This window comes from Coccinella septempunctata, chromosome 7, assembly GCF_907165205.1.
Source record: "Coccinella septempunctata chromosome 7, icCocSept1.1, whole genome shotgun sequence".
NCBI lineage: Eukaryota > Metazoa > Arthropoda > Insecta > Coleoptera > Coccinellidae > Coccinella > Coccinella septempunctata.
The window spans coordinates 28,742,288-28,768,824 of NC_058195.1; the positions used below are offsets into that span (position 1 = coordinate 28,742,288).

The window sequence follows — 26,537 nt, forward strand, 5'->3', positions numbered from 1 at the left end:
ATAATGTTGAGGTAGCATATAGTAACTTTGTGAAGGAGGTAGAAGCTAAACATCTTGTTATGATATAGGTATTCCTCATACTGAAATCTCAAGAGACATAAATATGTTTCAGCTCATGGAACAAGTTCTGCAGATGAAAAAAAAGCATTCATTTGGAAGTATGAAAATTATGAAGTTGTATTTCTAAATCGTCAATAGAACTTAGCAGAAAACTCTCGCGAAGAAAAATCGTTTTTTCGGAATCAATATTTCTATTCAGAAACCCAGACAATAATCCCAATATAACTTCTCCAAATAATAATTATAATACTTTGTTGGACAACGTGAGATAAGAGAAAACATAAGAAACAAAACTTGTTTTGACTTGCAATATGTATTAGCACCAGCCATTTTTTCACCCCTGCAAAATAACTCGAGGTGCTGTTTCAAATTACGGGCACGCATTGAAGGATGGCCGAATTAGAGAAATAATGAAAAATTCGAGAGAAATTTTAAGTTGAATAGGGAGAATAAAAGAAGAAAAACCTTCCTGTTCCTAATTTCATTACTTTTTCTGAGTACCATCAGGAAAAGAAATACAAGAAATCATAAAAGTTTATTTTCATCCTTTATTTTCCTATAAAACTCAAAATTTTTCTCGAATTTTTCATTATTTCTCTGATTCGGCGCTCTTTCAATGCGTCCTCGTCGATTTGAATCTCTCGCCTCCTGCTAGTAAGGTCCGGACGGGAGGAAACGGAAGCCGCACGGGCAAAAAGAACGTAGTTCCACAGTACGCTGTTTCAGCGCTAGTGTCGCAGACAAAAAACACGGTCAAGAAGATTAGCACGGGAGTTACCATTCTCTTGATGTTTATGTTCTGTGTCCATAAGTGAGGTAACCATACCAACATCTTCATCTGTTTACTATTTTAATTGTGAACGAATGCATTAATTCGCATCTGACTTCAAATTGTGTATCAAAAATTGGGTTAAGTATAATAGTGGAAATATGAATTGCCCAATTTTAACCCCATAAACACAAATACCTATCCTTTCAATGAAATTCTCAAAATCCTTAATTACCATGTCCAAGGGTTTTTCATAATAATATTTTTATAACGAGAATTAAGCTTCACTTTATAATTTTTCTTTTATTTTTATAGAAATCGGCTTCACCAGTTTGATTACCGAATAATTGGTATCGAATGGTCGCTCATTTGATAAATAACTATCATCATGAATTCTTATTCGAAGAAAAAGTGGCGAGGGTCGTTCCAAGAGTTGGAAAATTTAACTTCAAAAATGCAAGTTCAATTACCTTTAAAAAGAGAAATCGACAAGGATTTTTTTGAATAATTATTTGTCCAAGAATATATTGGACTGATTGCAGTATTCTCCAATAACAAATTGTTTATTTTTCCTAACGTTCCAATAACAAAACGTCATAACCAATTTTTCAAAGATTTATAGAGTTAGGTTAGGTTACCTAACTCTATAATCTTTGCAATTTTTCTTTTATTCGCCGCTGTCTGGGTAATCGAGTGGCTTTCCATCTGATATATCATAATCGATATACAGGGTGTACGGGGAATAACTGTACATACTCTCACCAGAGATAGAGATATACCACAGTGGCGACAATAGGCGTCCGCTTTTTGATTGGTTGGACCGTTTTCGACCTTAAATGGCGGACAATGTTTACATTTGTGACAGTTTACGTGATTCTGTGCCTGTTCCGTACTATTCGAGTCGCTGTTATCTGTGTTCGAGTCGTTCGAAAGTGTTTTGCTTGGACGAAAAATAGTCTTGATCTAATTTGAAATATTCTGTAAATGACTGGATTGTGCTTTTTCGCATTTCTGAACAATAAGCTATGTTGGTAATTTTCACATGAGCAACCAGATGTACTATAAGTAACATAATGTACTATAGGAGCTAAGTCTTCTAGTGAAATAGATGCGTGTGACTTCATAGGATTCATCTTTGGTAGAAATAAAAATGTTAGGCACTGCATTCATCTTATAATTTTTTCTCAACCTCCCTCACTTTTTCCCACATCTAAGAGGAAAAATGGACCTGAAAATATGAAACAAATACATATAACCTACAAGTTCATTTTATTTTCAAATTAACATATTATGCTCGTCTGAACTCTGAACACACTGTTTATATGATCACTATCGATATATATCGATACTGTCAAGAAATATCGATATAATATATATCGATATTTTTTTCACGTTTGCCCATCCTTAAACGGTCGAAATCGACTATTGTCGCCACTGTGGTGTATAAAGTCACTGAAAGTTGGACTAGCTGGTTACTTTTTGAATTTCCCAAGAAAGCTACAGGGTGATTTTCCAACTTCATGGAAATACTAAGACCATCATAAAATCCGAACTTATTGACGGATATTATTAAAACTTGGGAGGTTATTGACACATGCTGAGGTCAAGTCAGAAATATATCAATTATTTCATTATTCCAGGGCCGGACTCATTAATCTTCATTCAAAGTGTTCAGAGTAAAAAAAAACACTTTGTATTTCGAATTACAAATAATTGATTCGCTTTTCAGAAAGAAGTTAAATTATGCTTCAATTTTTGGCGTCACTCAAAGTTGTCACATCAACAATTATTTTTTTATGAATTTTTGAATTTGGATAAAGTTCGAAAAATTGAATTTTTCACCATGAAGAGAACTGAAAATTTCATGTTTGAATATAAAATACGAAAGTATTATTACAAAATTTACAAAAAAATTCAAAGCTTTAATAAGCACTTCATTTCTCTGAATTTTTGAGCTTGATCTTTGAATCTAGTTAGATATTTTGTAACATTCTCCCAAACTGAAAATCATAAAACTCATGATCATTTGAACTTGCCATACCAATATTGAATTCATATAGAGGTTTTTATATTGGAAGAAGTGTTTGGTCTATATCATCGTGGTCGAACACCCGGTATACATAAGAATAATTTTGAAATATGCTTCTGTATACCCTATACACATCACAAATTTTTTTTTCAGAATACCTTCATTTACTCTCTCAAAGTGAAATCCGCGTCTGGGGTGGCCACCCAGTATATCAACAAATTATTATAGTCTTCTTCACCTTCAGTGACTTTTTTAAGAAAATTTATTATATATTTTCGACCTGCACAAGATGACTAAGTCCTGTTCAGATAAATAAATTGCAATTTTCGAACTTTATCCAAATTAAGAAATTCATAAAAAAATAATTGTTGATGTGACAACTTTGAGCGATACCAAAAATTGAAGCATAATTTAGCTTCTTTCTGAAAAGCGAATCAATTATTTGTAATTCGAAATACAAAGTGTTTTTTTTACTCTGAACACTTTAAATGAAGATTAATGAGTCCGGCCCTGGAATAATGAAATAATTGATATATTTCTGACTTGACCTCAGCATGTGTAAATGACCTCCCAAGTTTCAATAATATCCGTCAATAAGTTTGGATTTTATGATGGTCTAAGTATTTCCATGAAGTTGGAAAATCACCCTGTAGCTTTCTAGGGAAATTCAGAAATTACTTTTTTATAGTCAATGCGTAATCAGCTAGTCCAACTCTATCTCTGGTATGAGTATGTACAGTTACTCCCCGGACACCCTGTATACCCATTGAAAAAAACAAAGTGGTGGGAGATAAGGAATAGGGGATTGACAAATATCGAATTCGAAAAGACATAGTGTAACTTGCTTTTGAAAATTGACGGGTGCGAGAATTTTCATTGATAATTCTTCGTACAAGAAATATGGGCTTGTTGAGTTATTTTTCAGGCACGCTCTTCAGTGCGAGCAGAAGATATCTATATGAGTCAAAATAAAAGAGCTTTGATACATTGGAGGTTTGATGAATATAATAATATCATTATATACCATACCTAGTTCAAATGGATATACGTAATAAAAAATTTATATTCGATAGAATCATATTAATTTTTCACTGGCTAAGTTTACAATTCACTCTTCTCTTTTTGCTTGTCCTTGATTTTTCTTTGTCCTTTATCACCTTTCAGTTCTTCATACAGACATTTAACATTTTCATGGCTCAATACTTTATCCTCGCACAAATATTTTCTAAGTGGAATTCTTCCCTGATGGTTAAAATACCAGTCTTCTATACTACCCTCATGTTGTTCTAGTAGTGATTCACACTGAAAAACAAACAAACATTTATATGAATATTTATAATATCAATTCATCAGTATTTTCTCATCCAACTTTTTTAGGATGCACGGATGGATGCAATATTCTTCATTGAATTATAATATGCTGACTTAAATAGCGAATTCAATTGGTAAAACTAGCGTTGCACTAGATAGGGAATTATTACAGTGTTTAAATATAATTCCTTCCCCCCCCCCCCCCCCCCCAAAATATACAATATTGGCTGACTATATAGTGTCCTTATGAACATGAGCAACCACCAATATTTTTTACGTGGCAGAATTTGCAACCCAAAAACCCACAGGATACCTTCAACTACCTGAAGACGCTTTTGTGATAGCGAAACTCGTGTGGTGGTTGAACAGCTTGAATTTATATGATTCAGTCTCTAGTTTTGGAACTATTGTTGACCTAATTTTTCATTCTAATTCCAGTTGGAGTAGTTGATGTTAATTAGATACGGTCATGAATTGTCAATGATGATGTACGATTAAGATGTCTAAAAACATGGAGTATGCACAGATTAGATTCTGTTTTTCCCGCTTCGAAAATAAAAGATAAGTTTCGTTTTTCCCACTGTAGGTAGCGCTGTTTAGGAATTGACCGTTGTCAATTGATACTTGAAAATAATTTGAATTCATTCCTACGACTTGCGAATGTGCTGTATTTATAAGCCTTTATTGGTGTGTGAAAATGTATTACTTTCGGGAAAGGTCGTACAACATTCATTTATTGAACATGTCGTTCAGTTTTCTGAATGGACAATCAAGAATTACAGCTAAGAATTCGGTGTTGTTGTATTATCACTAATCACTCTTTGTTGTTGGAAATTGAGGCAGAGCCAAATCAGATGAACATTCGGGACGGATAGAGCTAACAGTTTTATGGCAGCAATATTTAATCAAAGGAACTGTATTGAAAGTACGTAATGTGAATTGTGAGCATGTTTAAGAAACAGAAATACGAATCTGTTCGAATCAGTTCTTCAAATATTCTTTACAAGTATAGTGAAATTGCGTCTCTGTCAGTGAATATTTCGCCAATCAACTTTGTTTTATTGAAATCATATTGAATTACCTTCCTCGCGAATACAATTTGTCAAACAGAAATTATCTTGAAGAAAAATAGTAAGTACTCCTTCGAATCCTTCGATAGTGTTGAAATATCTGCAGACTCGTTTTTACAACGAAAATTCAAGTGTAAATCACAAATATTCGTTAACAGCTGAGAAAATAGTCCGGTTCATTTTTTTTTTGGATTCTTTGATGGATCAGGAACACAGAGATGACTGTAGTGTAATCTGTGATCGATATCAACGCAGAACAAAATAAAGCGAGAGAGTATCATTAGATTTTCTTTCATAGAACAAGGATAGAACATGGTGGCGCCGCCACGAAACGAATCTCTTATTTTCGATTTAGTTAAGATGTCTAAAACTCAGGTGTATTCACTGATTCGATTTTGTTTTTAATTTCGTGGGGATATGGGATCAGTTTCGTTTTTCCCACTGTAGGTAGCGCCGTTTAGAATTTGACAGAGCATTGTCATTTGATATTTGAAAATAATTTGAATAAAATGAAAGAATATTGGGATTCTTGGACTAACTTTCTTTATTGTTCTTCAATACAACGCCGACGTTTCGAAACGACTTGTTCCTTTTTCAAGGCTAAAAATTTAAACACATTAAAATTTTCATTCGAGATCATTCGTACACACAATTACCTAGTATTCTGAACAATATCGTCGATATAAATTTAAGTTTGGTTTCATATTTCAAAGAGATTAATTTTTTTTTTTAAACTTTTAACGTTGTTTCAGGAAGACGCGGAATATTGGCTATGACAGATGACGTCGTTGTTGGCATGTGACATAGAAATTTTGACGTTCGTCGAGTTCATAGCCAATATTCCGCGTCTTCCTGAAACAACGTTAAAAGTTAAAAAAAAATTAGATCTCTTTGAAATATGAAACCAAACTTAAATTTATATCGACGATATTGTTCAGAATACTAGGTAATTGTGTGTACGAATGATCTCGAATGAAAATTTTAATGTGTTTAAATTTTTAGCCTTGAAAAAGAAACAAGTCGTTTCGAAACGTCGGCGTTGTATTGAAGAACAATAAAGAAAGTTAGTCCAAGAATCCCAATATTCTTTCATTTCATCCAACTAAATGGACGATAACCTAAGAACAAATAATTTGAATACTTTCCTACGACGTACGAATATGTTGTATTCATAAGCGATTATTGGTGTGTGAAAATGTATTAGTTTCGAGAAAGGGGTGTAGAACATTCATTCATTCAACATGTAAGTTCAGTTTTCTGTATGGACAATCAAGTGTCACAGCTAAGAATTCGGTGTTGTGGGAATTTAAAGCACAACCAAATCAGATGAACGAACATTCGGGACCGAAATACAGCAAAATTTCAAAAAAACTGTATTGGAAATACGTAATGTGAATTGTGAGCATGTATTGAGAATCAGAAATGCATAAATCTATTCAAGTCTGTTACATCAAATATGCCTCCTGAGTAGATATAGTGAAAATTTGACCAAGTAACTGTGTTTTATTGAAATCATATTGAATTACCCCCTCTCACGAATTCAAGTTGTCAAACGGAAATCATCTTGAAGAAGAACAGTAAATACTCCTTCGGACCATTATTCGATAGTGTTGAAATATTGACAGATTTGTTTTTACAACGAAAACTGTAACGCACAAATATTCCTCAACAGCTGACAAAATGGACCAGTTCATATTTTGAACTCGTTGATCGACATTCGATATCAACGCAAAATAAAATAAAACGAGAGAGTATCATTGGACTTCCTTTGGTAGAACAAGGATAGAACGAGGCAAATGACACGGTGGCGCCGCCACGAAACTGATCCCATATCTCCGATTTTCTGAAATGTTGATGCTTGATTGCTTGCCAAAAGTGACAAGTCCACACACCTGTGTTTTAGACATCTTAGATTTAGTCTAATGTATCCATTCAAAAATTGTCGAGTGCATACACCATGTTTTTAGACATCTTATGTACGATTAATAAAATAGAAACGTCAGTCGACGAATACAATTTTGCCTAAAATTAGTGTTTTGCCCAAATATTTTTGTCCTTCGGGCATTGTAAAAACATTTTGAGTCCAAAAATATTCAGTTCTGCCATAATTGACGTCAAACTAGATTCAAACTGTCACAAAGCGAAACAGTTTTGAGAAGAACTAACAGGCCTACTGCAGGAGTTCCCCCTATAAGATACAGTCCAAACGAAGAAGGATATAAGATAAGAAAACATAAGATATGTTTCTCATAACTTTCTTCAATTACACTTTTGGTACAAAAAGATATTAACAATATATATTAATAACATTGCCTCGAAAAAATCCGTCAGATCTAAGAGCTCAAAAACAAGCAAGGGACTAAAAGAAATAGAATTGAAGAAACTGGAAGCTATCAATAAACTACAGGAAGAATTTGAAGAAAGGCAGTAATAACAGAGACAAATATCTCTAGTTGATTATCAAGCATGATTCGAATTACAAGTTTTTGAAGATTCTTATGAGGAAACAAGAAGCCATAAAGATGTGAATTAAATTACACAAACACAAAATGCACACGAAAAAGTCAAATCTTGGTTGTTCGAAGAAAAGTTTATCCAGCCAGCTGAACTAAAAATCACCTGATGAATATTATTTTAAACAGGATAAAAATACAACAACTGAAGTGATAACAGAATTCACAACTACCACTCAAGCCATGACTCAAGCATTCCAATCTATAACAATATGCTTCAGAAATCAGAAACGGTGTTGGCAAAGAACTTCCGCTATTTTATGGGAATGTAGAAGTTTCGTCTATGTTTATTTCGTTTTATAGAAGATCTACTGACACTTGTAAATTCAATAATAGTAGAGTTCCAGAATTACATCTCGGAGGAAAGAGAGCGAGCAGACTTTGCTCTGATTCGTAGATAGACGTAGATCTACGCTCTGATTGGACGGTTTTGACGTAACAGATGGAAAAGATGCGATTCTAGAACGAGGCAATTGAAGTAAATATGTTACATCTGCGAAAAGCTCTGAAAAATGAAGCTTTAGGAGCTGTCAAAGTCAAATTATTATTTGTTTCTCCAGAAAATTTGGAAACTAATACAAACGTTAGAAACTAGATTTGGTCGCCCTGAGTTCATAATCGATTCCATGACTAATAAAGTAAAGCTGATTCCACCAGTCAATACTCGTTTTTTGTTATCTCTCATCAAATTTGCAAATTCCGTCCTGAATTTCACAGTTACTACCCAATCTTCGAAAATGGAAGCCTACTTCAACAACCCTCAACTCCTTAGTCAACTCGTTCAAAAATTGCCTGAACACCTACAATTTTAATGGGCTGGAGTGTAAACCATCAACTTAGTTTTAGTTTATCAGATCGATATTCAGAAAGAAAGGCCAAGAATACTGTTTTACTTGGATCAGAAGAAATTTCAAATGGAGGAAGTTTTGTTTTGAATATGGCCATTCTTTATATTACCGTAAAATATTCTCATCACTGGCAACAAACAGAAAATGGGATTGGGTTAAGAAACGTAAAGTCTGTTTTTCATGTTTATCTCCTTCACATGGTTTATTTGGATGCAAGAATATAAAACGCTGTGAATTACAGAAATGTTCTAAATATCATGTTGCATTCTGATTCATCTCCCAAGGACGAGAGGAAACATGAAGCTGATAATTCTGCCTGCTTTATAGAACATTTCCTTAAAGTCCGTTCGGTAAAATAAAGTGTAGTATTATTCCCGTCAAGATGATAGGTACAAAAAAAATGTTGAAACATTCGCACTTTTTGGTGAGGGTAGCACATTGATACTCACAGATGCTGATCTCGCGGAAGAAATAGGAGTACAAGGTTGCAATGATCCTTTGAAAATATACTGAACAAATTCTTCGTCATATATTGATAACAACTCTAGAATAATCAATATGAAAATTCAAGGAAACCTCGATGATAAAATTTAAGGCCTAGATAAAGTTCGCACAGTTTCAAATCTGAATCTTCCCATCCAATCCGTAGATGTTGTGAAATTCATTTATTTATTTATTGAATATAAACGTCAAAGCCAATTTACAATTGCTATAAAGTTTTTAAACCTCAAAGAAAGAACAAAAAATCATAATTTATGGATTCTTTACAGATGCCCATTTTGTAGGCAATCCATTTTAAAAACTTACGCTGAACACGTTCAATAGTGTTCTCGTGTATTTCATAATGGGGTGACCAAACTATAGATGAATATTCCAAAATGCTCCGGACATTTTTGAAATAAACTGTTCTAATAGCTGAGATACTGTGGAAATCATTCAGTTTTCTTTTAATAAATCCTAACATCTTTAGAGCTTCCTGGGTAATAATAAAGATATGTTGAGTAAAATCCAACTTATGATCAATGTGTATACCTAAATCTTTTACTAGTAAACTTGAACTTAATTTGACGTCAAATAAGGAATAATTATATTGTATGGGAGACTTTATCCTGAAAAATCTTATCACATTGCATTAATCGATATTCAAACTCATTTCATTGTCAGTACACCATCTAGCAATATTGCAATAAGAAACAATCATTTATGATCTTTATAATCTTAAATAACTTTAGATCGTCCGCAAACAACAAAAAGTGGCAATTCCTAATGTATTTTCCTATATCATTTATGAAACATAAAAATAGTAGAGTTGATAGTGGAGAGCCCTGACCAACCCCGGAAAGGACCGTAGTCAACCCGGAGATAATATTATCTCCAAGTTTGACCCTGAAAGTACACTCACGCAATCGATCCGCTAGCCAATCCAATAACGGAGGGCCTACACCTAAGCCTTTTAGTTTTTCAATTAATAGCCAATGAGGTACTACATCAAAAGCTTTTTTGAAATCAGTATAGATGCTATCGACTTGAAATTTTTCCAACATTGCTTTTGAAATTATATGAATGTGACAATGTATGAAACCAAGTTTGTTGTAACAGATCTCTTGCTGATGAAACCATGCTGCTCCGCTATGAAGACACCCGAAAAATGAGGTGAAATCTTGAGGTATAATAACCTGCCAAATTATTTCGGAATATAGAAGCACTTGAAAATGGGCCTATAATTCGCAAATATTATAGGTGGCAACATTTTGCACAGATTCAATTGGTAGATATCAGAGAAGCCAAACCCTTATTGCTTATTAGCCAAGATCATTTAACAATAGAGTTAATTCAAGGCCCATCTAATGCTCCTGTTGTTACCAAGTCAAAATTAGGATGGGAAGTGCATGGAAACGTTGCTGAGTTCAAATACAGGGCGGACCAAGAATTTGCGATGTACGGTTTCTTCGAAATTAAAAGTGATGAAGATGAAGAATTGAAGAGACTAATTCAACAAGCTATTTCTATAGCCAAGTTGGGTATTGAAAACGAGAACTGAAAGTTGTTATCTGAAGGGGACAAGAGTGGACTACAAATTCTACACCGAGACGCGATGTCGAGTGCACGTGGAATTTGTTGCTCTCGATGTTTCGATAGAATTGATATATATAGTGATTCAATTGTTTGCAAAACTTGTGAAAATAGCTATCATATCAAGCGTGTCCAGATATCTGTTCGGGAATTCATCCAAATCCGTGAGGATGGAAGTGTGAATAGTTGGCAATGCAATAATTGCTCTCAATCAACAAGTACAATAGAGATCATGAAGCATACGTCCGATTCCAGGGAGGAGATAGTGAACTACATTCCTGATGGATATAACTTAACATCAGAATATTGGGGAGAGAGGGAGAAGGGTCATCATGTAGGTTGTGCTAAATAAGTCAAAGAAGATTTTTCATTTTCAGAGAGAATTGACTTAAAATCATTCAGTGCTCCTGGTTCTCTGGAGTGTTGTGCTACACAGGTGATAAAAGGCTTTGAGAAATTATTGATAGTCTGCATATATCGACCTACCACCTTACCCCAAAGTGACATTGAAGTATTCTTTGAGAAGTTTATTAAATTGCTTGATCAATGTCTCATTAAGAATGTGTCTTTTATAATTGCGGGGGATTTCAATATTGATACATTGTCATCCACAGATGAAACTAATATATTTCTGTCAATTTTAGAAACTTGTAATCTGACAGTGACTACCCATGAGCCTGCACGTGTTACATCGCACTCTGCCACCTTGATAATATAATTTCAAATCTTGAAGGCACAACAAGTATCTATGAGGAACACCTAGCTGACCACTCAGGACTCAGGTTTATCTTTCAGAAGGGACCAGTATCCACCAAATCAGTCATTAAGAAAAAGGTGAGAATGTTTAATGACAACACACACCAAAATTTTGAAAACCAATTCAAGGATGCGGATTGGTCTAGAATATATGATATCCCGTCAGCAGATGTAGATGAAATGTGGAATACCTTTTCTGGATTATTTGGCAAGATTTATAACATCGTATTTCCGTTGAGGACTGTAAACATATGTAAGAAAATCAACTTGACTATGAAAAAGCTATTATTTCTAGTGAAAAATCTCATTACAGAAAGTATATCGAAGGAGCCAATAATAAAACGAGTGCTGTTTGGAATGTTATACAGCAGATAAGGAAACAGAAGAAAATACCTGATATAAAACTCCCTATGCCTTTAATACATTTTTCACAAATCTCCCTCCAAGACACTCAAGGGTCAACGTGAACAACAGGATTCCTGAACGGACTACCAGATCCTTCTATCTATTCGATGTTTCTGAATTAGATATATTGACAGTTGTGAGCAACATGAAGAACAAGAAAAGTTCTGGACACGATGGTATCCCTATGACTGTAATTAAACGCCACATTTCAAGCATTTTGAAGCCTCTTTGTCATATAATCAATTGTTCTTTCAGGGCTGGCATTTTTCCTGACTCTTTCAAGCTCTCACTGGTTAAGCCTTGCTACAAAAAAGGCGATATGAATGAGTTTTCCAAGTATAGACCAATATGCCTCACTACATCATTCTCCAAAATTTTCGAGAAAATACTTGCTAATCGGATTCTGAAATTTTTCCAGAAGTTCGAAATTCTGTCCAAGAAACAACATGGTTTCATTCCGGAACGTAGCACCGAAACGGCCATTTTTGAGGTACTGTGGAAGATTACACTCACTCTCGAACGAGGGGAGATACCGGCGGGACTTTTTGTCGACCTATCCAAAGCCTTCGATTGCGTCGATCATAGGCGCCTGCTAATGAAACTCGAGAGATTCGAAATTAGAGGATTACCACGTGAGCTCTTCGAGAGCTACTTGAGTAACAGAAGACAGGTTGTTGTGGTGGACTCTCAAGACGAGCGATGTATCTCGTTCGAGGCCTCTGTTCTGGAGGGTATTTTCCAGGGTACAATTCTGGGCCCAATACTGTTTGTTGTCTATATAGTTGATTTGCCCACTGAAATTCGGGATGAGGAGCTTGTGGCTGATGTATCTGAAGATCTGGATACTTTTTTGTTTGCCGATGATACAAATGTCATATTAACTGGTAAGAATGTTGAGTCCCTCTTAGTCAACATCAAAGACACGATGGTAAGAATTCAAAATTAGTGCATTGAGTTGAATCCAAACGCAGGAAAAACAAGCATAATGATCTTTTCCATGAAAGTATCACACATGGATGAGGAGGTTCCGGTCAGTGATAACACCAAACTTCTAGGCATGTTTTTGAATTTATTCATGCTTGTGAACGTTTATGATTTTTTTTGACTTGTTTTCTCTTTGTTGTCTACTGATGAGAATTTGGAAAATAAATGCATATGACTTTAGCCTTGCGGCTTTCACACTCCTCTCCAGAGGAAAATTCACTTATCCCAGATATCTCAGATATCAAATGGATTAAGCTCTGTTGGAGCCCTTTCCAGGTTTTCGGGCTCGTGGTGGTGGTTGGGTCCGGGTCGCTCCTCGGCGCCCTGCCGCCGGTTGGATTCCTGCTTCACCCGCATTTCCTGTCGGGGCAGACGGTGTTCCTCTGAATTTCCCATGTACTTGCGTACAGTTCTCGCCGTTCCCAGCAGTACCGCCTTCTGCATGACTCTATAGATATTTTCGTCCAACTGAAGTTTCCTCAAGTTCTCTAGTAGTTTCTTCGGTATCAGGACTGTAGATGATATAACAATAGGGATGGTCTTAATATCTTTCAGCTTCCACTGTCTCCTGGTTTGTTCCTCGAGATCTCATCTATACTTTGAATTTTTTTCAGGGTGCCTAACTAGAAGATTGATATTATTTGGAATCGCCACATCGATGAATATAGTGCTCTGTCCTCATCCTTATTGAGCAATATGAGGTCTGGTCTATTGTGGGTTATATTCCGGTTTGTGAGAACCGTGCGATCCCAGTAGAGCTTGTGATGTTCATTTTCCAATACAGCATCCGGATGGTAATTGTAATAAGGAACCTTTTTCGAACTTAGAAGTTGGTGTTTTACTGCCAATTCTTGGTGAAGAATCTTGGCAACGGCATCATGTCTATTTTTGTACTCCGTGCCCGCGAACTTCTGAAATCCCCGGTGATGTGCTGGATAGTTTCATGTGTCGCACAGCCATAACGACAGCTATCATCCGCCACTGAGGCATCCTTGGCGATATATTTCATGTAGTTCCTTGTTGGAATCACCTGATCCTGGATGGCGAGCATGAAGCCCTCTGTCTCAGGAAACAACCTTCCGGAGGTCAACCAGTAGTTCGACGCAGATATGTCGACGTAATCATGGTTGACCTCGTTCTGGTGCCTTCCATGCAAAGGTTTGCCAATCAGTTTCTGCATTTTACTTTCTGCAGAGTGTTCGATGGTTTCCAAGTGGTCCTGCTGTAGCTTCAACGGTGTAGAACTATCAGCAACACAAACTACTTGATTGTTGGAGCCCTTCCCAGGTTTTCGGGCTCGTGGTGGTGGTCGGGTTCGGGCCGCTCCTCGGCTTCTTGCTGTCGGTTGGATTCCTGCTCCACATGCACTTCCTGTCGGAGCAGACGGATTTCCTCTGCATTCCCTATGTACTTGCGTACAGTTCTCGCCGTTCCCAGCAGTACCGCCTTCTGCATGACTCTATAGATATGTTCGTCCAAGTGAAGTTTCCTCAAGTTCTCTGGTAGTTTCTTCGGTATCAGGCCTGTCAATGAAATGACAATAGGGATGGTCTTTATATCTTTCAGCTTCCACTGTCTCCTGGTTTCTTCCTCTAGATCTCTGGATGGCGAGGATGAAGCCCTCTGTCTCGGGAAACAACCTTCCGGAATTCAACCAGCAGTTCGACGCAGATATGTCGACGTAATCATGATTGACCTCGTCATGGTGCCTTCCATGCAAAGGTTTGCCAATTAGTTTCTGCATTTTGTTTTCTGCAGATTGTTCGACAGTTTCCAAGTGGTCCTGCTGTAGCTTCAACGGTGTAGAACTATCAGCAACACAAACTACTTGATGGAGTTTTGATGAAGTAGCCTTGCTCAGAAAATATTTTCAAAGTCCTTCAATTTCCTGGGACATACGGTTGGACAAATCAACACTTCCTGTACCCCCAAGATGTCGTGGCAGCTCGGTCCGTTCTTTTGAGCTTTTGGGGTAATGTTTATTGTGTTTAGTCAGCATCGTCCTTATTTTTCTCTGTAAGGCTGCTAAATCGGTGGTGGTCCAAGAGATGATACCGAATGAGTAGCTCAGCGCCGAGCAAACGTAGGTATTAATAGCTTTGATCAGATTCTTGCTGTTAAGTCCAGTTCTCATTATCCTTCTCAATCTTCGGGTGAACTCCTCCGTTAGTTCTTTCTTCATCTGGCTCTGATTGATTTTTCTTTCCTGTTTTATGCCCAGATACTTGTATGTATCTCCTTCCTTTAATGCTTGAATTTCTGCACCATCCTTGAGTTTGAACGTACCATCTTCTATTTTCCCTCTCTTTATGTTCAGCAGTCGACATTTTTCTAGTCCACTTCATTTTGATGTCTTCCGAGAATCCTTCCACCATTTTCAGCATCAGTTATTATTATTATTAATGGCAAAAACATGCCGCCAATTAGAGAATCGCCATTGGGAAATTGGTTTAATTTGGAGAACAGAAAATGTTATGTTACCAAAAAGTATGACCATTGCTTTGAACAGATTACATACGATTGAAAAGAAAATGGATAGGGATAGCCAATTTGCAAATTGAAAATATCGTTGAGAACAGACACGCAAGAGTTTTGTCAAGCGCAGAATCTGACACCACAACAAACAGGACATGTTACTTCGCTGTGAAACATCCCAGTAAGTCAAACAAGTTTCGTTTTGTGTTTGATGCCAGAGCTGAAATTGAAATAAAAACCTTGAACAGAAACTCAATCAGAGGTCTAGATTTGCTGAATTCGCTGTTAGATATTCTGTTTAATTTTCGACAAAATTGAGTAAGGACTGATGGGAGATATAGAAGAAATGTTTTTATAAGCCCAAATACGACCAGAAGATTAACATTCCCGGAGATTCTTGTGGCGGGGAAGAGATAAAAGAGGTCCAATCCTGATTTATCAAATGCAAATCATGATTTTTGGAGCGATATGTTCTCCTACCTGCGCAATACATGTGATGCGCCAGAATATCAACAAAAATATGGAAGATTGCCCTGAAGCTGTCGAAGCCATTGAAAAATACCTCTACATGGATGATTACTTGGATAATTACGACACTGAAGAGCATGCCATCAAAGTGGTAAAAATGATCGAGGTCCATAAACGAGGTGGCTTCAAGATGACAAGTTGAATCAGCAATTCCCCTCAAGATATTCCAACTGAATTGAGGTCGAAAAATATCGTTGATTTGAATTTTGAAGATTGGTCAAATTGTGAAAGAACACTTGGTTTGATATAGTCAAAAAATGACCTTCTGGGTTTTTCTGGGACATTCTTGAGCAGAAATGAAGCCATACTGTCGAAAGGTATCATACCCACTAAAAGACAACTCATCAGAGTTGTATTGTCTGTCTTTGATCCATTAGGTCAGTGGCGCCTCCTCAGAGGAGGCAGAGGAGGCCGGGCCTCCTCTCATTTCACAGCACATGTAATTTCACTGGAATATTTTCAGCTAGATCAATACAATATTCATATTCTTGGAAATATTTGTGAAATTCTCCATGTTAAATCATAACTTAGAAGATAACGCAACGCAATGCATTCATGCGATGCTGCCCCGGTACGTAACAGCGGAACACGGAGGCCCGGCTCCTCTAGTCAAGACTAGCTATAATGGAAAATTTCAAACTTATCCTGATGTACAGAGCAGGGGCCAATCTGAAGCCGAACTCAAAACCACGTGACGGAGGCAAGCCTCCCGTCCACTCACGATAAAATGATTGTTGGATTCGGATTTTTTCGTTGCGCCGGCGAACCACGATCGGCTGTTTCTTTTACATGCATTATTCCTCAGTGACCTAGTGTCAGTGTTCTCCTTTCATATGAGTATGCGCGTACGGTTTGTGGTTTTATGAGTGTTGCGTGTTGTGCAAAGTTTGTTAGCGAGAGTAGGAGTATGGGCTGTTCAGATAGGTACCTATTCATATTTCGTGAAGAAAAATGGAAACTAAAACTGTGACTATTAGTAATGAGAATAATGTTAATAGGGAATTTAGAAAAACAGACGATATTGTTAATTTTATTCTCATTTAAAATTTCGGCAAAATCCTACGATAACAAACTTTTTAAAACTAAAACTATAAAAACACCTCAGTCTACTATGTAAAGTTTAGTTGTCAATTCCAAACATAATCGTTGCTTTCGCGTACATTTCTGCAATGAATTCGAATAACTGGCAAGTACAGTTCGTAAAGAACTTTTTTGTTGGTTTTGTTTCTCTTTTTCCAATGATTCGAAAATAAACAGAATAAAAAGAACTTCAGAAAATATTGTGTTGTCAAAATTAGGGTATTCTGATCTTAAAAATGCACTATTCTATTGGAAAACATAGAATTTGAGCTGTATGACTTCGACTGTATTGATTTTCTCAAGGAGTTCGTTTCGTTTGATTTAAATTTAACGCCTTCCTATCAGGAGTCTATCAAATTCGAATTTTGGACCCTCTGTGATTTTGTTGTCAGAGGTTAATATTGGATTGAAAATATAATGAATAAAAAAAAATTGAATGTTACAAAACTGTTGTAAATTCGAAAATGTGCAATAATTTCAGTCAGTTAGAATATCCTGGCAAAAAATAACTCTCAACACCTCTACGCTCGAGTCTACGCTGGTTCTTGCTGAACCATAAATTGAAAAAAATATTAAAATCCATTGCTCATGAAAATTTTGGCCTCCTCGATTCAAAAGACCATGAACCGCCACTGCATGAGACCACTGGATTAGGTCTCTTAGCATTCACAATTTAAGCTCGAATATCAATGCAAGAAGTTTGGTCCGAAAAAATGGCTTGAGATGATGAACTGACTTCCCACCTTTTCGAAAAGTGTAAAACCTGGGTTGCAGCTCTTCACGGAATCAGCAATATTAAAATTCCCATATGGTATGGCTTCAATAATAATATAATTGAACTTGCATGCTCTCAATGAATTTTCGACAAGAATGCCAAGTTCAAAATTTCGACGGTTTTAGTGGGCCAAGTCAAGAGTTAATCCATTGAAACTTATGACCGTGCCGAAGATTGAACTGCAAGCAGCCTTGCTTGGATCTCGCCTAGCAGAGCCATAGAAAATGGCCACAACCTTGTCATCAACAAAAAGTACTTCTGGGTCGACTCAAAAATTGTTTTGAGCTGACAAACTCAGATGACTGGCATTGGCTTCCAACAAATTTAAATGTGGCTGGCAATGCTACCCGACTCTGGAATATGGAAAACCCTAAAAATTGGTTCAATGGTCCCCTTTTCTTACCGTTGGAAGGAAAATTTTCAAAGAAAATAACGTTGAATAGAAAAGGATCATTTTCCTAGTAATCAACGATGAGAATGATGACAGATTTTTTGTTTTTACAAGATTTTCAAACTATTTACGTCTTATGAGAACAGCTACATTCGGTAATTCGTTTCGTCTCCGTAGAAAAATAAAATTGGCCTTTCAAAGCGTCATATATTTTCGGAAGAGTTCCCTGCAGAAGAAATTTGGAATGCCGAATTGAAACTGATTGATCAAGCCCAAAAAGAATTTTTTTCCTGAAGAAGTTAGTAGTCTGAAGAATAAAAAACAACTCAAGAAAACGAGTCGTCTTTACAAATTATGTCCTTTTTTGATGATAAGCAGAACATTCTCAGACTGAGCGGAGGATTCAATGAAGCAGAAAATTTGAGAATCTTCAAGACATCCAATGATTCTTGACTCGAAACATGCGTCATACGCCATTATATATATGAGAGAGAAATTCTGGATCATCAATGCGAGGTCGGCTGTGAAAAGATGTGTAGTATCATGTGTTACGTGCCGGAAAAAACATGGTAGAGATGAATCCCAAAAAAATAGGTCTTCTGCCAGATTACGGTTTAACACCACAAATAAGAGCTTTCTTGATCACAGGGATGTATTATTTTGGACCAATAACAATAGGCTGTGACTAGAGTCCCGACTCGGGACCCGTGTCTAGTCCCGACTCGGGACCCGTGTCCAGTCCCGACTCGGGACCCGTGTTCAGTGCCGACTCGGGACCCGTGTCCAGTCCCGAGTGACGTCATTGCATTCGGGACTGATATTCGGTCCCGAATTCAATGATGTGCTGGGGACTGTTTTGATTCTACTTAGAAGTGAATGCAGTTGAGAGTTGACCGATACTTGTATATTTATTATCAAATTTATTAAATATGAGAATGAATATCATTGAAATTATCGGAATAATTGAACCACTAGGTTCACTAGTAGCGTAAAACTTTATTCTCAGCACAAATCATAAACTTATTCCAATTCAATTTAATAGCAACAATCATTCATATATCAATCGAGCACGTAGATATAATTCAATTTAAATAAATATGCTGTTATAGTGCTTTTAAATATATTTTATTTTCAAATCATTACACAACAAAAACAAAACAGTCAATCTCGGAATGACATATCTATTATGAACATTTTGAACAGAACCACTGCCTTTTTGGAATTTTTTTAATTTTTATACACTTCAAATGAAAATACTGAAGACAGGCTTTACATTTCAATGAGGTATTGCAGGATTGCGTCGTTGTTGCGCATAGCATATCACACATTCCACAAATGTATTTGCCAGCTTCCTTTTTCGACAACATTGTTTTCAAAATATCCCAGCCTTCTTCAGTCAAGAATGGCCGGATTAGGGAGAGGTCCACTTCTGAATCCAGAATGACGTCCGACACTTTCTCTGGATTAATTTCCACTTGGCAACTTTCAACTTTTTCGCCAGTTTGAATTGCATACTTTGCTGCTTCTTCTCCTTTCAAAATCCAGGATAGTATTTTCTCCTGTTTTCTTTTCAATCCTAATTTGGAAAAAGCCATTACTTCGTTTCTTTTTTTCTTATTAACACCGATTGCGGTAAGATCAGAACCTTCTGGTCGTCCCCTTTTTCTGATAATCTCAGGCATTTTAATCGAACTTACGTTCACAGTATTGTACACATCATGACTGTTGTTTTCTGGCAAAATTCCGTGCTGTACCGATGAACAATCATTTTCAGAATTTTGGTTGCTAAATGAAGATTCAGTTACAATTTCATTACTTAAGATGATGATATTTCCGTTATTCCGTTTCTTCGAATTTCTTCACAGTGGAGTTGTCACCGCCCATATTTATAATATTTTGGCTTTCTTTTATAGTTGAAATTTCTTTGTCGGATACTCGAGACAATTCAACCATTGCTTCAGTATGACTAGGCAAGGAAACTAGTGGTATATCACAATCATTGATATCTTCATTGGTATCAGTACTAGTATGTGTTTCAGCAGAAAATTCATGAGTATAATTATTTTGTTGTTCTTCTGTCTCAATACATTCAACACTATCTTTTCCATTTAGAGGAATGACACGGACAGGAATATTATTTTTCCAGAACGATTGTAACTGCTTGATTACAGATAAACGTTGCAAATAGGTAGCATTACAACTTAGAGCGACTAAATCGGTTAAAACATTGGTTTCATTAAGGATTCTTTTTCTTTTTTCTGCATATGAGACCACAGGCAGTTTTTTGGATATGTCTACGATATTATCATTGTTTTCCCTTGTTGTTGAATCGATGCTTTCATTTTCGAAGTTTTTGAGTAAGCTTTGTTTTTTTTTGTAATAAGATTTTGTCCATCGTGGATTTACAATATTGATATCGAACAAAGGCAACAATAATTCTTTTCGAAAAGCAAATATATGCCTGCATGGAAGTAACATACCTTCATAAAAATTACACGTACAAGAGTCCTTCGTTATCTTAAGTATTCCTTCACTTGATATTATTTGTCCTGAATCAGTTGCTACCTCCAGATTTTTAACTTTTTTACTGTATTCTATTTGATTTATTACCATCCTAGCTGGTTCATTTGTTAAAAAATCTATAAATTTTTGTTCGTCACTTGTACTCTCATACGAATTAACACTTCTTTTTTGGAATTGATAAATTGCTTTATAATCTCTTTCAATTTCAAGTGACTGGATAATTACGAAAAGAGACTCAACAAAATCCTCCAAACTACTATTTTTTCTAATGACCTGCTTCAACTTTGAGTTTAAGCTCTCTAATCTATTATTAGTAGTATTAAGGAAAGATCCCCTCAAATATTTCCCATTAATAGACCATTGATTTTTAATATGAAGCCAGTTCTTTTCAAAGTAATCATAAACTTTTGTATAACCCGTATCTTTCAAAATTTGGCATAAGTTCTCATACTCGAATTCATTTTTTGAATAAATAAGCTGTTGTAGGATTTCTAGACATTTTTTTCGCTGCAATGAAGTAATACCCATTTTCTCACATGTTATTTCTCGGCTAAATATTCTCATTACGTGGAAAATGCAGATTATCAAGTTTGCATTTGGAAACATGCTACGGATGACATCGCGTTCTAGCAGATCTTTATCTGTCATTATACATTTCGTATCAACCCAGGAACTGTTTCTCGATTTGAAAGTGCTGAGGAACCATTCGAAACTTTCCCTGTCTTCTGTCACCAACAAACATATTGCTACAATTTCACTCTGACAATTTCCATCTTCGATGATTATTAAGAAGAGAGGAATTCCAATATTCAACAGTTTATAAGTCGCATCAATAGCCAAAAATTCCGGAAACGCTGCCATGGTACTTTTCATCTGTGGGGTCTGCATGAATAAACCTTTGAAATTGTCATCACTATCTTTGAAGAGAGCTGTTTCGGCATTTTTTTCCTGAAGGAAATCTATACATTTTACTAAACTATTCCCCTTAACCGCGGTTCTTTGAAGATTTGATAAATCCTTTAGCGTTATATGTTTTCCTGTTATTTGCTGTAAATTTTGCCGCACTAATTTTCTATCTGCTCTGAGACTTAATAGTTGCTTAGCGGTTTCTTTTGCATCACCAGGCAACTGCCTCTGTTGGGGCAAAAATGAAAAAGTTTCTCTATTCCTCTCGTGATTATGTTTATCATTGAATTTTATTATTTCTAATGAGTCGCCTCTAATATCTGGACTGAGTGAAATGAATGCCGGACACAGGTCTTCTTTTTTGAATGTTTTTGTATCTCTTAGCTTCTTACCTTTTGGTCGAAATTGCTGCCCTCCATGAATGCATGAATATTTAAGATAAGAGTATAACAGATCGCTTTTAATAGAACGTTTGGTGTAATTTGATGAAATAAGTTTAGCATCACGTTTCCAAAACTTTGTATATGTACTATTTTCATATTCTTGTATGAAATTTTTTACGTCATTATAAGTGCTGAATTTCTTGCCAATTTCCAACCTACAAATTCATAAGAAATAGTTCGGATCGAGAATATAAAAGTACAGGCATACTTACGAATACATTTCCTTCCTGAAATTACCACTATTAATTCGAGTAATAATCAATTGTGTGAATATTATTCAGAACTACAAACTGCGTGTGATAAATATTATTCAATTTGCGAACATAACCTCAAAACACTTTTACTAGGTCGGGACTGGACAAGGATCCCGAGTAAGGGCAAGACACTTGTTTTGTAATGACGTCATTCGATCTCTTCAGTCGGGACTGGACACGGGTCCCGAGTCGGGACTCTAGTCACAGCCATAACAATAACCATCGACAGAAGAAAGGAGAAAAGATATGGAGTCATTTTCAGTTGCATGTCTACTCGAGCGATTCATCTCGAATTGGCTTCTTCGCTCCCAACTGATTCCGCGATTTTGTCAATTCGACGGTTTATCTGTAGAAGAGGTAGTTCCACTGAAATTCATTCTGATAATGGGACAAATTTGTGTGGGGCCGAAAAAGAGATGAGGGAAGCTTTGCAAGAAATTGATTCGATCCAAGTGTAACGGTTTTGTTTCATAAGATATATTCAATGGTTCAGAAACGTGGGTTTCTGCAGCAAGTCACATGGGAGGAGTGTGGGAACGGATAATAAGATCAGTTAAGGATGCTTTAAGAACTGATTTAATTCATCAGAGCCCCAAAGAAGAAGTACTTCGACATTGTTGGTCGAAGTAGAGTATACTGTAACGATACTTGATTTTTTTTTAGCAAAGTTTTAGATGTCCGTTTTCTTCAATTATTCTGGATGAAACAATGCAACGCCGTCTGATGGAAATTTCACTTTTAGTTTTGATAGTACGTAGAATATTATTTCATTCTAGAAATATTTTTCAGAATCCTGAAAAATCAGCAATCCGCCGTAATAATCCAAAACAAAGAAAAAGTGTCTTTCTGCATTCGGCGTTGTTTTCCGTCCATAAAAACACCGTTGATTTGATGGATTCAGCATAAGGGAGACCGGCCACCGAATGCGAAGTTGAGCAAAGCTGATCGTTTTCAATGCTAACATAACCGACAAGCTACGAATCGAGTGACGTAGGTTGTCATTTAGCATTGAAAACGCTGAGCTTCGCTCAACTTCGCATTCGGTGGCCGATCACCCTAAAACAACGTAGATTGCAGATAACGACAGTTTCTTTTACCGATAAAGAGATATCCGCCACCGAGAATATTTTTTCTGGGGAGAATATTCGAGAATACCGAATTTTTGGATGCATTTTTGGTCACATGACCGTTCACATGTTGGAAGGTTGATAAATAGGACCGCACCACCAGACGAACGTCATCCATTCTTTATTTGTCATTTCATTCATTATTCTTTATTCGGAAGTCATTCGTAGTTCTTTATTCAACTTTTGATTTACATCAGTGGTGTGACCGTACCGGAGGAAACCGTCTTTCCTTGATACCGCATTCTTGGTGATTCAAAGTTGCATTCTTTATTTGTCTAAGTGTGCTATCCCCTATTGTTCATTTTCCTGTGTAAAGCGAACTTCTGTCGCCTGGCTCTTTGGTGAACCAAGACCATGTCCGTGTATTGTTGCATTGTGTTTCATCTGAATCAACTCCGTCCTGTTTAATTGAGTATTTTCAATTCTGATTGGCCTGTAAACTGCAAATCACTGAGTGCTCGAGATCAAACCCATCGCTGAATTGACCGATTACAGGGACTTAGATGTTTCTGAGACCACCGGTTACTGTAAATTTTGTGAAACCTCGTACATCCCTTATTGACTCAGAATGAATCGAAGTAATCACTATTGATTACTTTCTTTCTTTAATACCTATTTCGACTGAATCTGATTAATTTTAATATTGTTTAATTCATTAATTTCAATGTGTTAATTTTGAATTACTGACAGCAGTGAGAATTTGATTGTTTTATTTCTGTTTTCCTCATGTTGAACTTGGCCATCGGCTATATGTATACATATATTTCTTGACTTGGAGATCATTGATGGTTCACTGTAGAATAAATGTATTGTAATAAATTCGGTTTTAAAGTACTTGTTATTGCTACCACCTTAGATAACCCCGAACTCTGTCTCCGACTAGTGGGTATTCGGGTGGGTTTGCTATTTCTCCCTATTGAAAGAATAGGCACTCGAGATTAAACCCTTGCAAACTTAACCCGTTACAATACAGTGAACAGCCATCCACTCACTTATGTTTATTCAGATCCAAAAGACGAAGAAGCCATTAAGCTGCATTCAGAATCAATTCGCGGACCGGAAGTTAAGCAGATGGCGTTCTCTGTTACCCTTCATAATGAAATTCAAGTCTAGCACGGAATTGGAAATTGGCAAAATTTCTTGCAAGATGCAAACTATCATTTCAGCAAGGAATTTCGTGCCGGCTATGGATGATGCTAATGCTTATGTTTTGATCAGTTACATGTTTTCATCTGAGTATTTTGTCCGAAGTTTATTGCAAAAGTGGCAAAACCAAATCTCAAATGAACGGATCTGACGGATACAGCTTACATTCTTATAGCAACTTCAGCAATATTTATCCCAAGGCACTGTATTGCATATACGTATTGGAATTGTAAGCCCGTAATGCAACCAATTGTGACGGCGCCCATATGGACATAATCGAAAAACAAAATCGAAGTTTTTCTTTTACAAAAAAAAATGAGATCCGAACATCGGATGACTTCTTTTGGCCCACCTTGTATTTATGCTTACAATTCCAGAACGTATATGAAATACAGTGCCTTGAGATGAATATTGCTGAAGTTGCTATGAAAATGTCAGCTGTATCCGTCCCATCCGTTCATTTGAGATTTGGTTTTGCAACTTTTGCCTTAATTTCCAACAACAAAGGGTGATAGTTCAACAACAACGAATTCTGAAGCTGTAGGTCTTGATTATTCACAAAGCAAACTGAACGTCATGCTGAAGGAATGGAAGTTCTACCCTCTTTCTCGAAACTAGTACATTTTCACACACCAGTAATTGCTTATAAATACGACAAATTCGTAAGTCGTAGAAATGTATTCAAATTATTTTAAGTATCAATTGACAATATACTGTCAATTTCTGAAAAGCGCTACCTTCAGTAGGAAAATCGAAACTGATCCCATATCTCGACTAGACGTGAAACAAAATCGAATCAGTGATTACACCATAGAAATCTTATGTACGTCAAAGATTATAGAGTAGAAAGATAGGAAACGAAGCGACTAAATACAGTGACTCTATCAAACACAGTGGCGACAATTGAAAATTTAGCAAGAATATGGCGGCTTAGAAGCACATATTTCAATGCTATGATCTCTAATTCGGAATGAGGATTGGCTCATGTCACGTCACGTGACCAAATCCGCCATATTCTTGCTAAAACGACGAAAACGAGACCACAATTGTTGCCACTGTCTCGTTAGAATCACTGTACGACCAAAGTGATGTGAGTGCCATCTGTGTTTATAATGTGTTTTTAAGGCCCTAACACTCAGTTGCAAGAAGGAGTCCATTAAATCAGCATTAATTAATAGTGCCTTAAATTTGATGTTTTCATTATTTCAATGCCTGTTGCAAGAACTTAATTTTTCAATAATTTTCGTTCCATTAGTTAATGTTTCGGTAATGAATTCATTGAAAGAATTATGACATTTCTCCCGAGAAATGGCATTTCTAGTGTACAAACCATAGTGTAACTAATAAAATCTTGGAAAATGCAAAAATCATATCTATGTTATGAACCTAATGAATTTTTCGTGTCAGTTCTGTTGGCGGTGTTGTAATGTAGAATTTATATAATATGATTGCTACGAAAAGAAAAAGAGGTTGCAACTACACCGCCGAAGAAAAGAGTAAATCATTAGATCTCTTTCAACAGTAAGTACCTATCCCATCATAATATGATTTGATTCATTAATTCCATTCATTGATGTTATCATGTTTCAGTGTTGATTCAGAAAAGATATCTAATTCTGTAAACTAATGTTTACAGAATAAACTAATGTTTACAGAATATTTTACTTCGCAGGTATCAGTCTAATATAGAAGATACGAGGACAGGCACTTTATTTTTGCCCGCAAAAAAAAAGCATGGAAGAAAATATATACTGCTGTGACGAGGCAGATTTCACCTCGCCACGAAAAGGAAATTTCTCTACCGATACTTTCTTAATAGGACCTGACAATCGAAGTATTTCGGAAGAGAACCGTTAAATTATCATAGGGGGGATTTACCGATTGATTTCATGTCATTGTTTTCCACCGACCAGTCCCATATTTGTAGCGGAGACCGAATATATCTTGTTTTCAGAATTCATATATTTTAGAATTCTTTCCGTTGAACCGTACTTTTTCTGACTCGAAAAAGGTCTTTCAACTTGTTCCGTTTTTCCTTCTCTTCAATTGTTTCTGTCTCTTTCCGAGCCCG

The 26,537-nt window shown here is 36.3% G+C and overlaps 1 protein-coding gene across 1 annotated transcript in view; it reads right to left on the reverse strand.

Moving 5' to 3' along the window:
• Positions 1 to 3,841: 3,841 nt before the first annotated feature.
• The window catches only part of LOC123317204 (protein canopy 4), a 37,044-nt gene continuing 14,348 nt past the window's right edge, over positions 3,842 to 26,537 (reverse strand). The window contains exon 3 of the mRNA XM_044903615.1: positions 3,842 to 4,160. Coding sequence (XP_044759550.1) covers positions 3,960 to 4,160 — 201 coding nt within the window. The 3' untranslated portion in view covers positions 3,842 to 3,959. The remainder of the gene's footprint in view (positions 4,161 to 26,537) is intronic.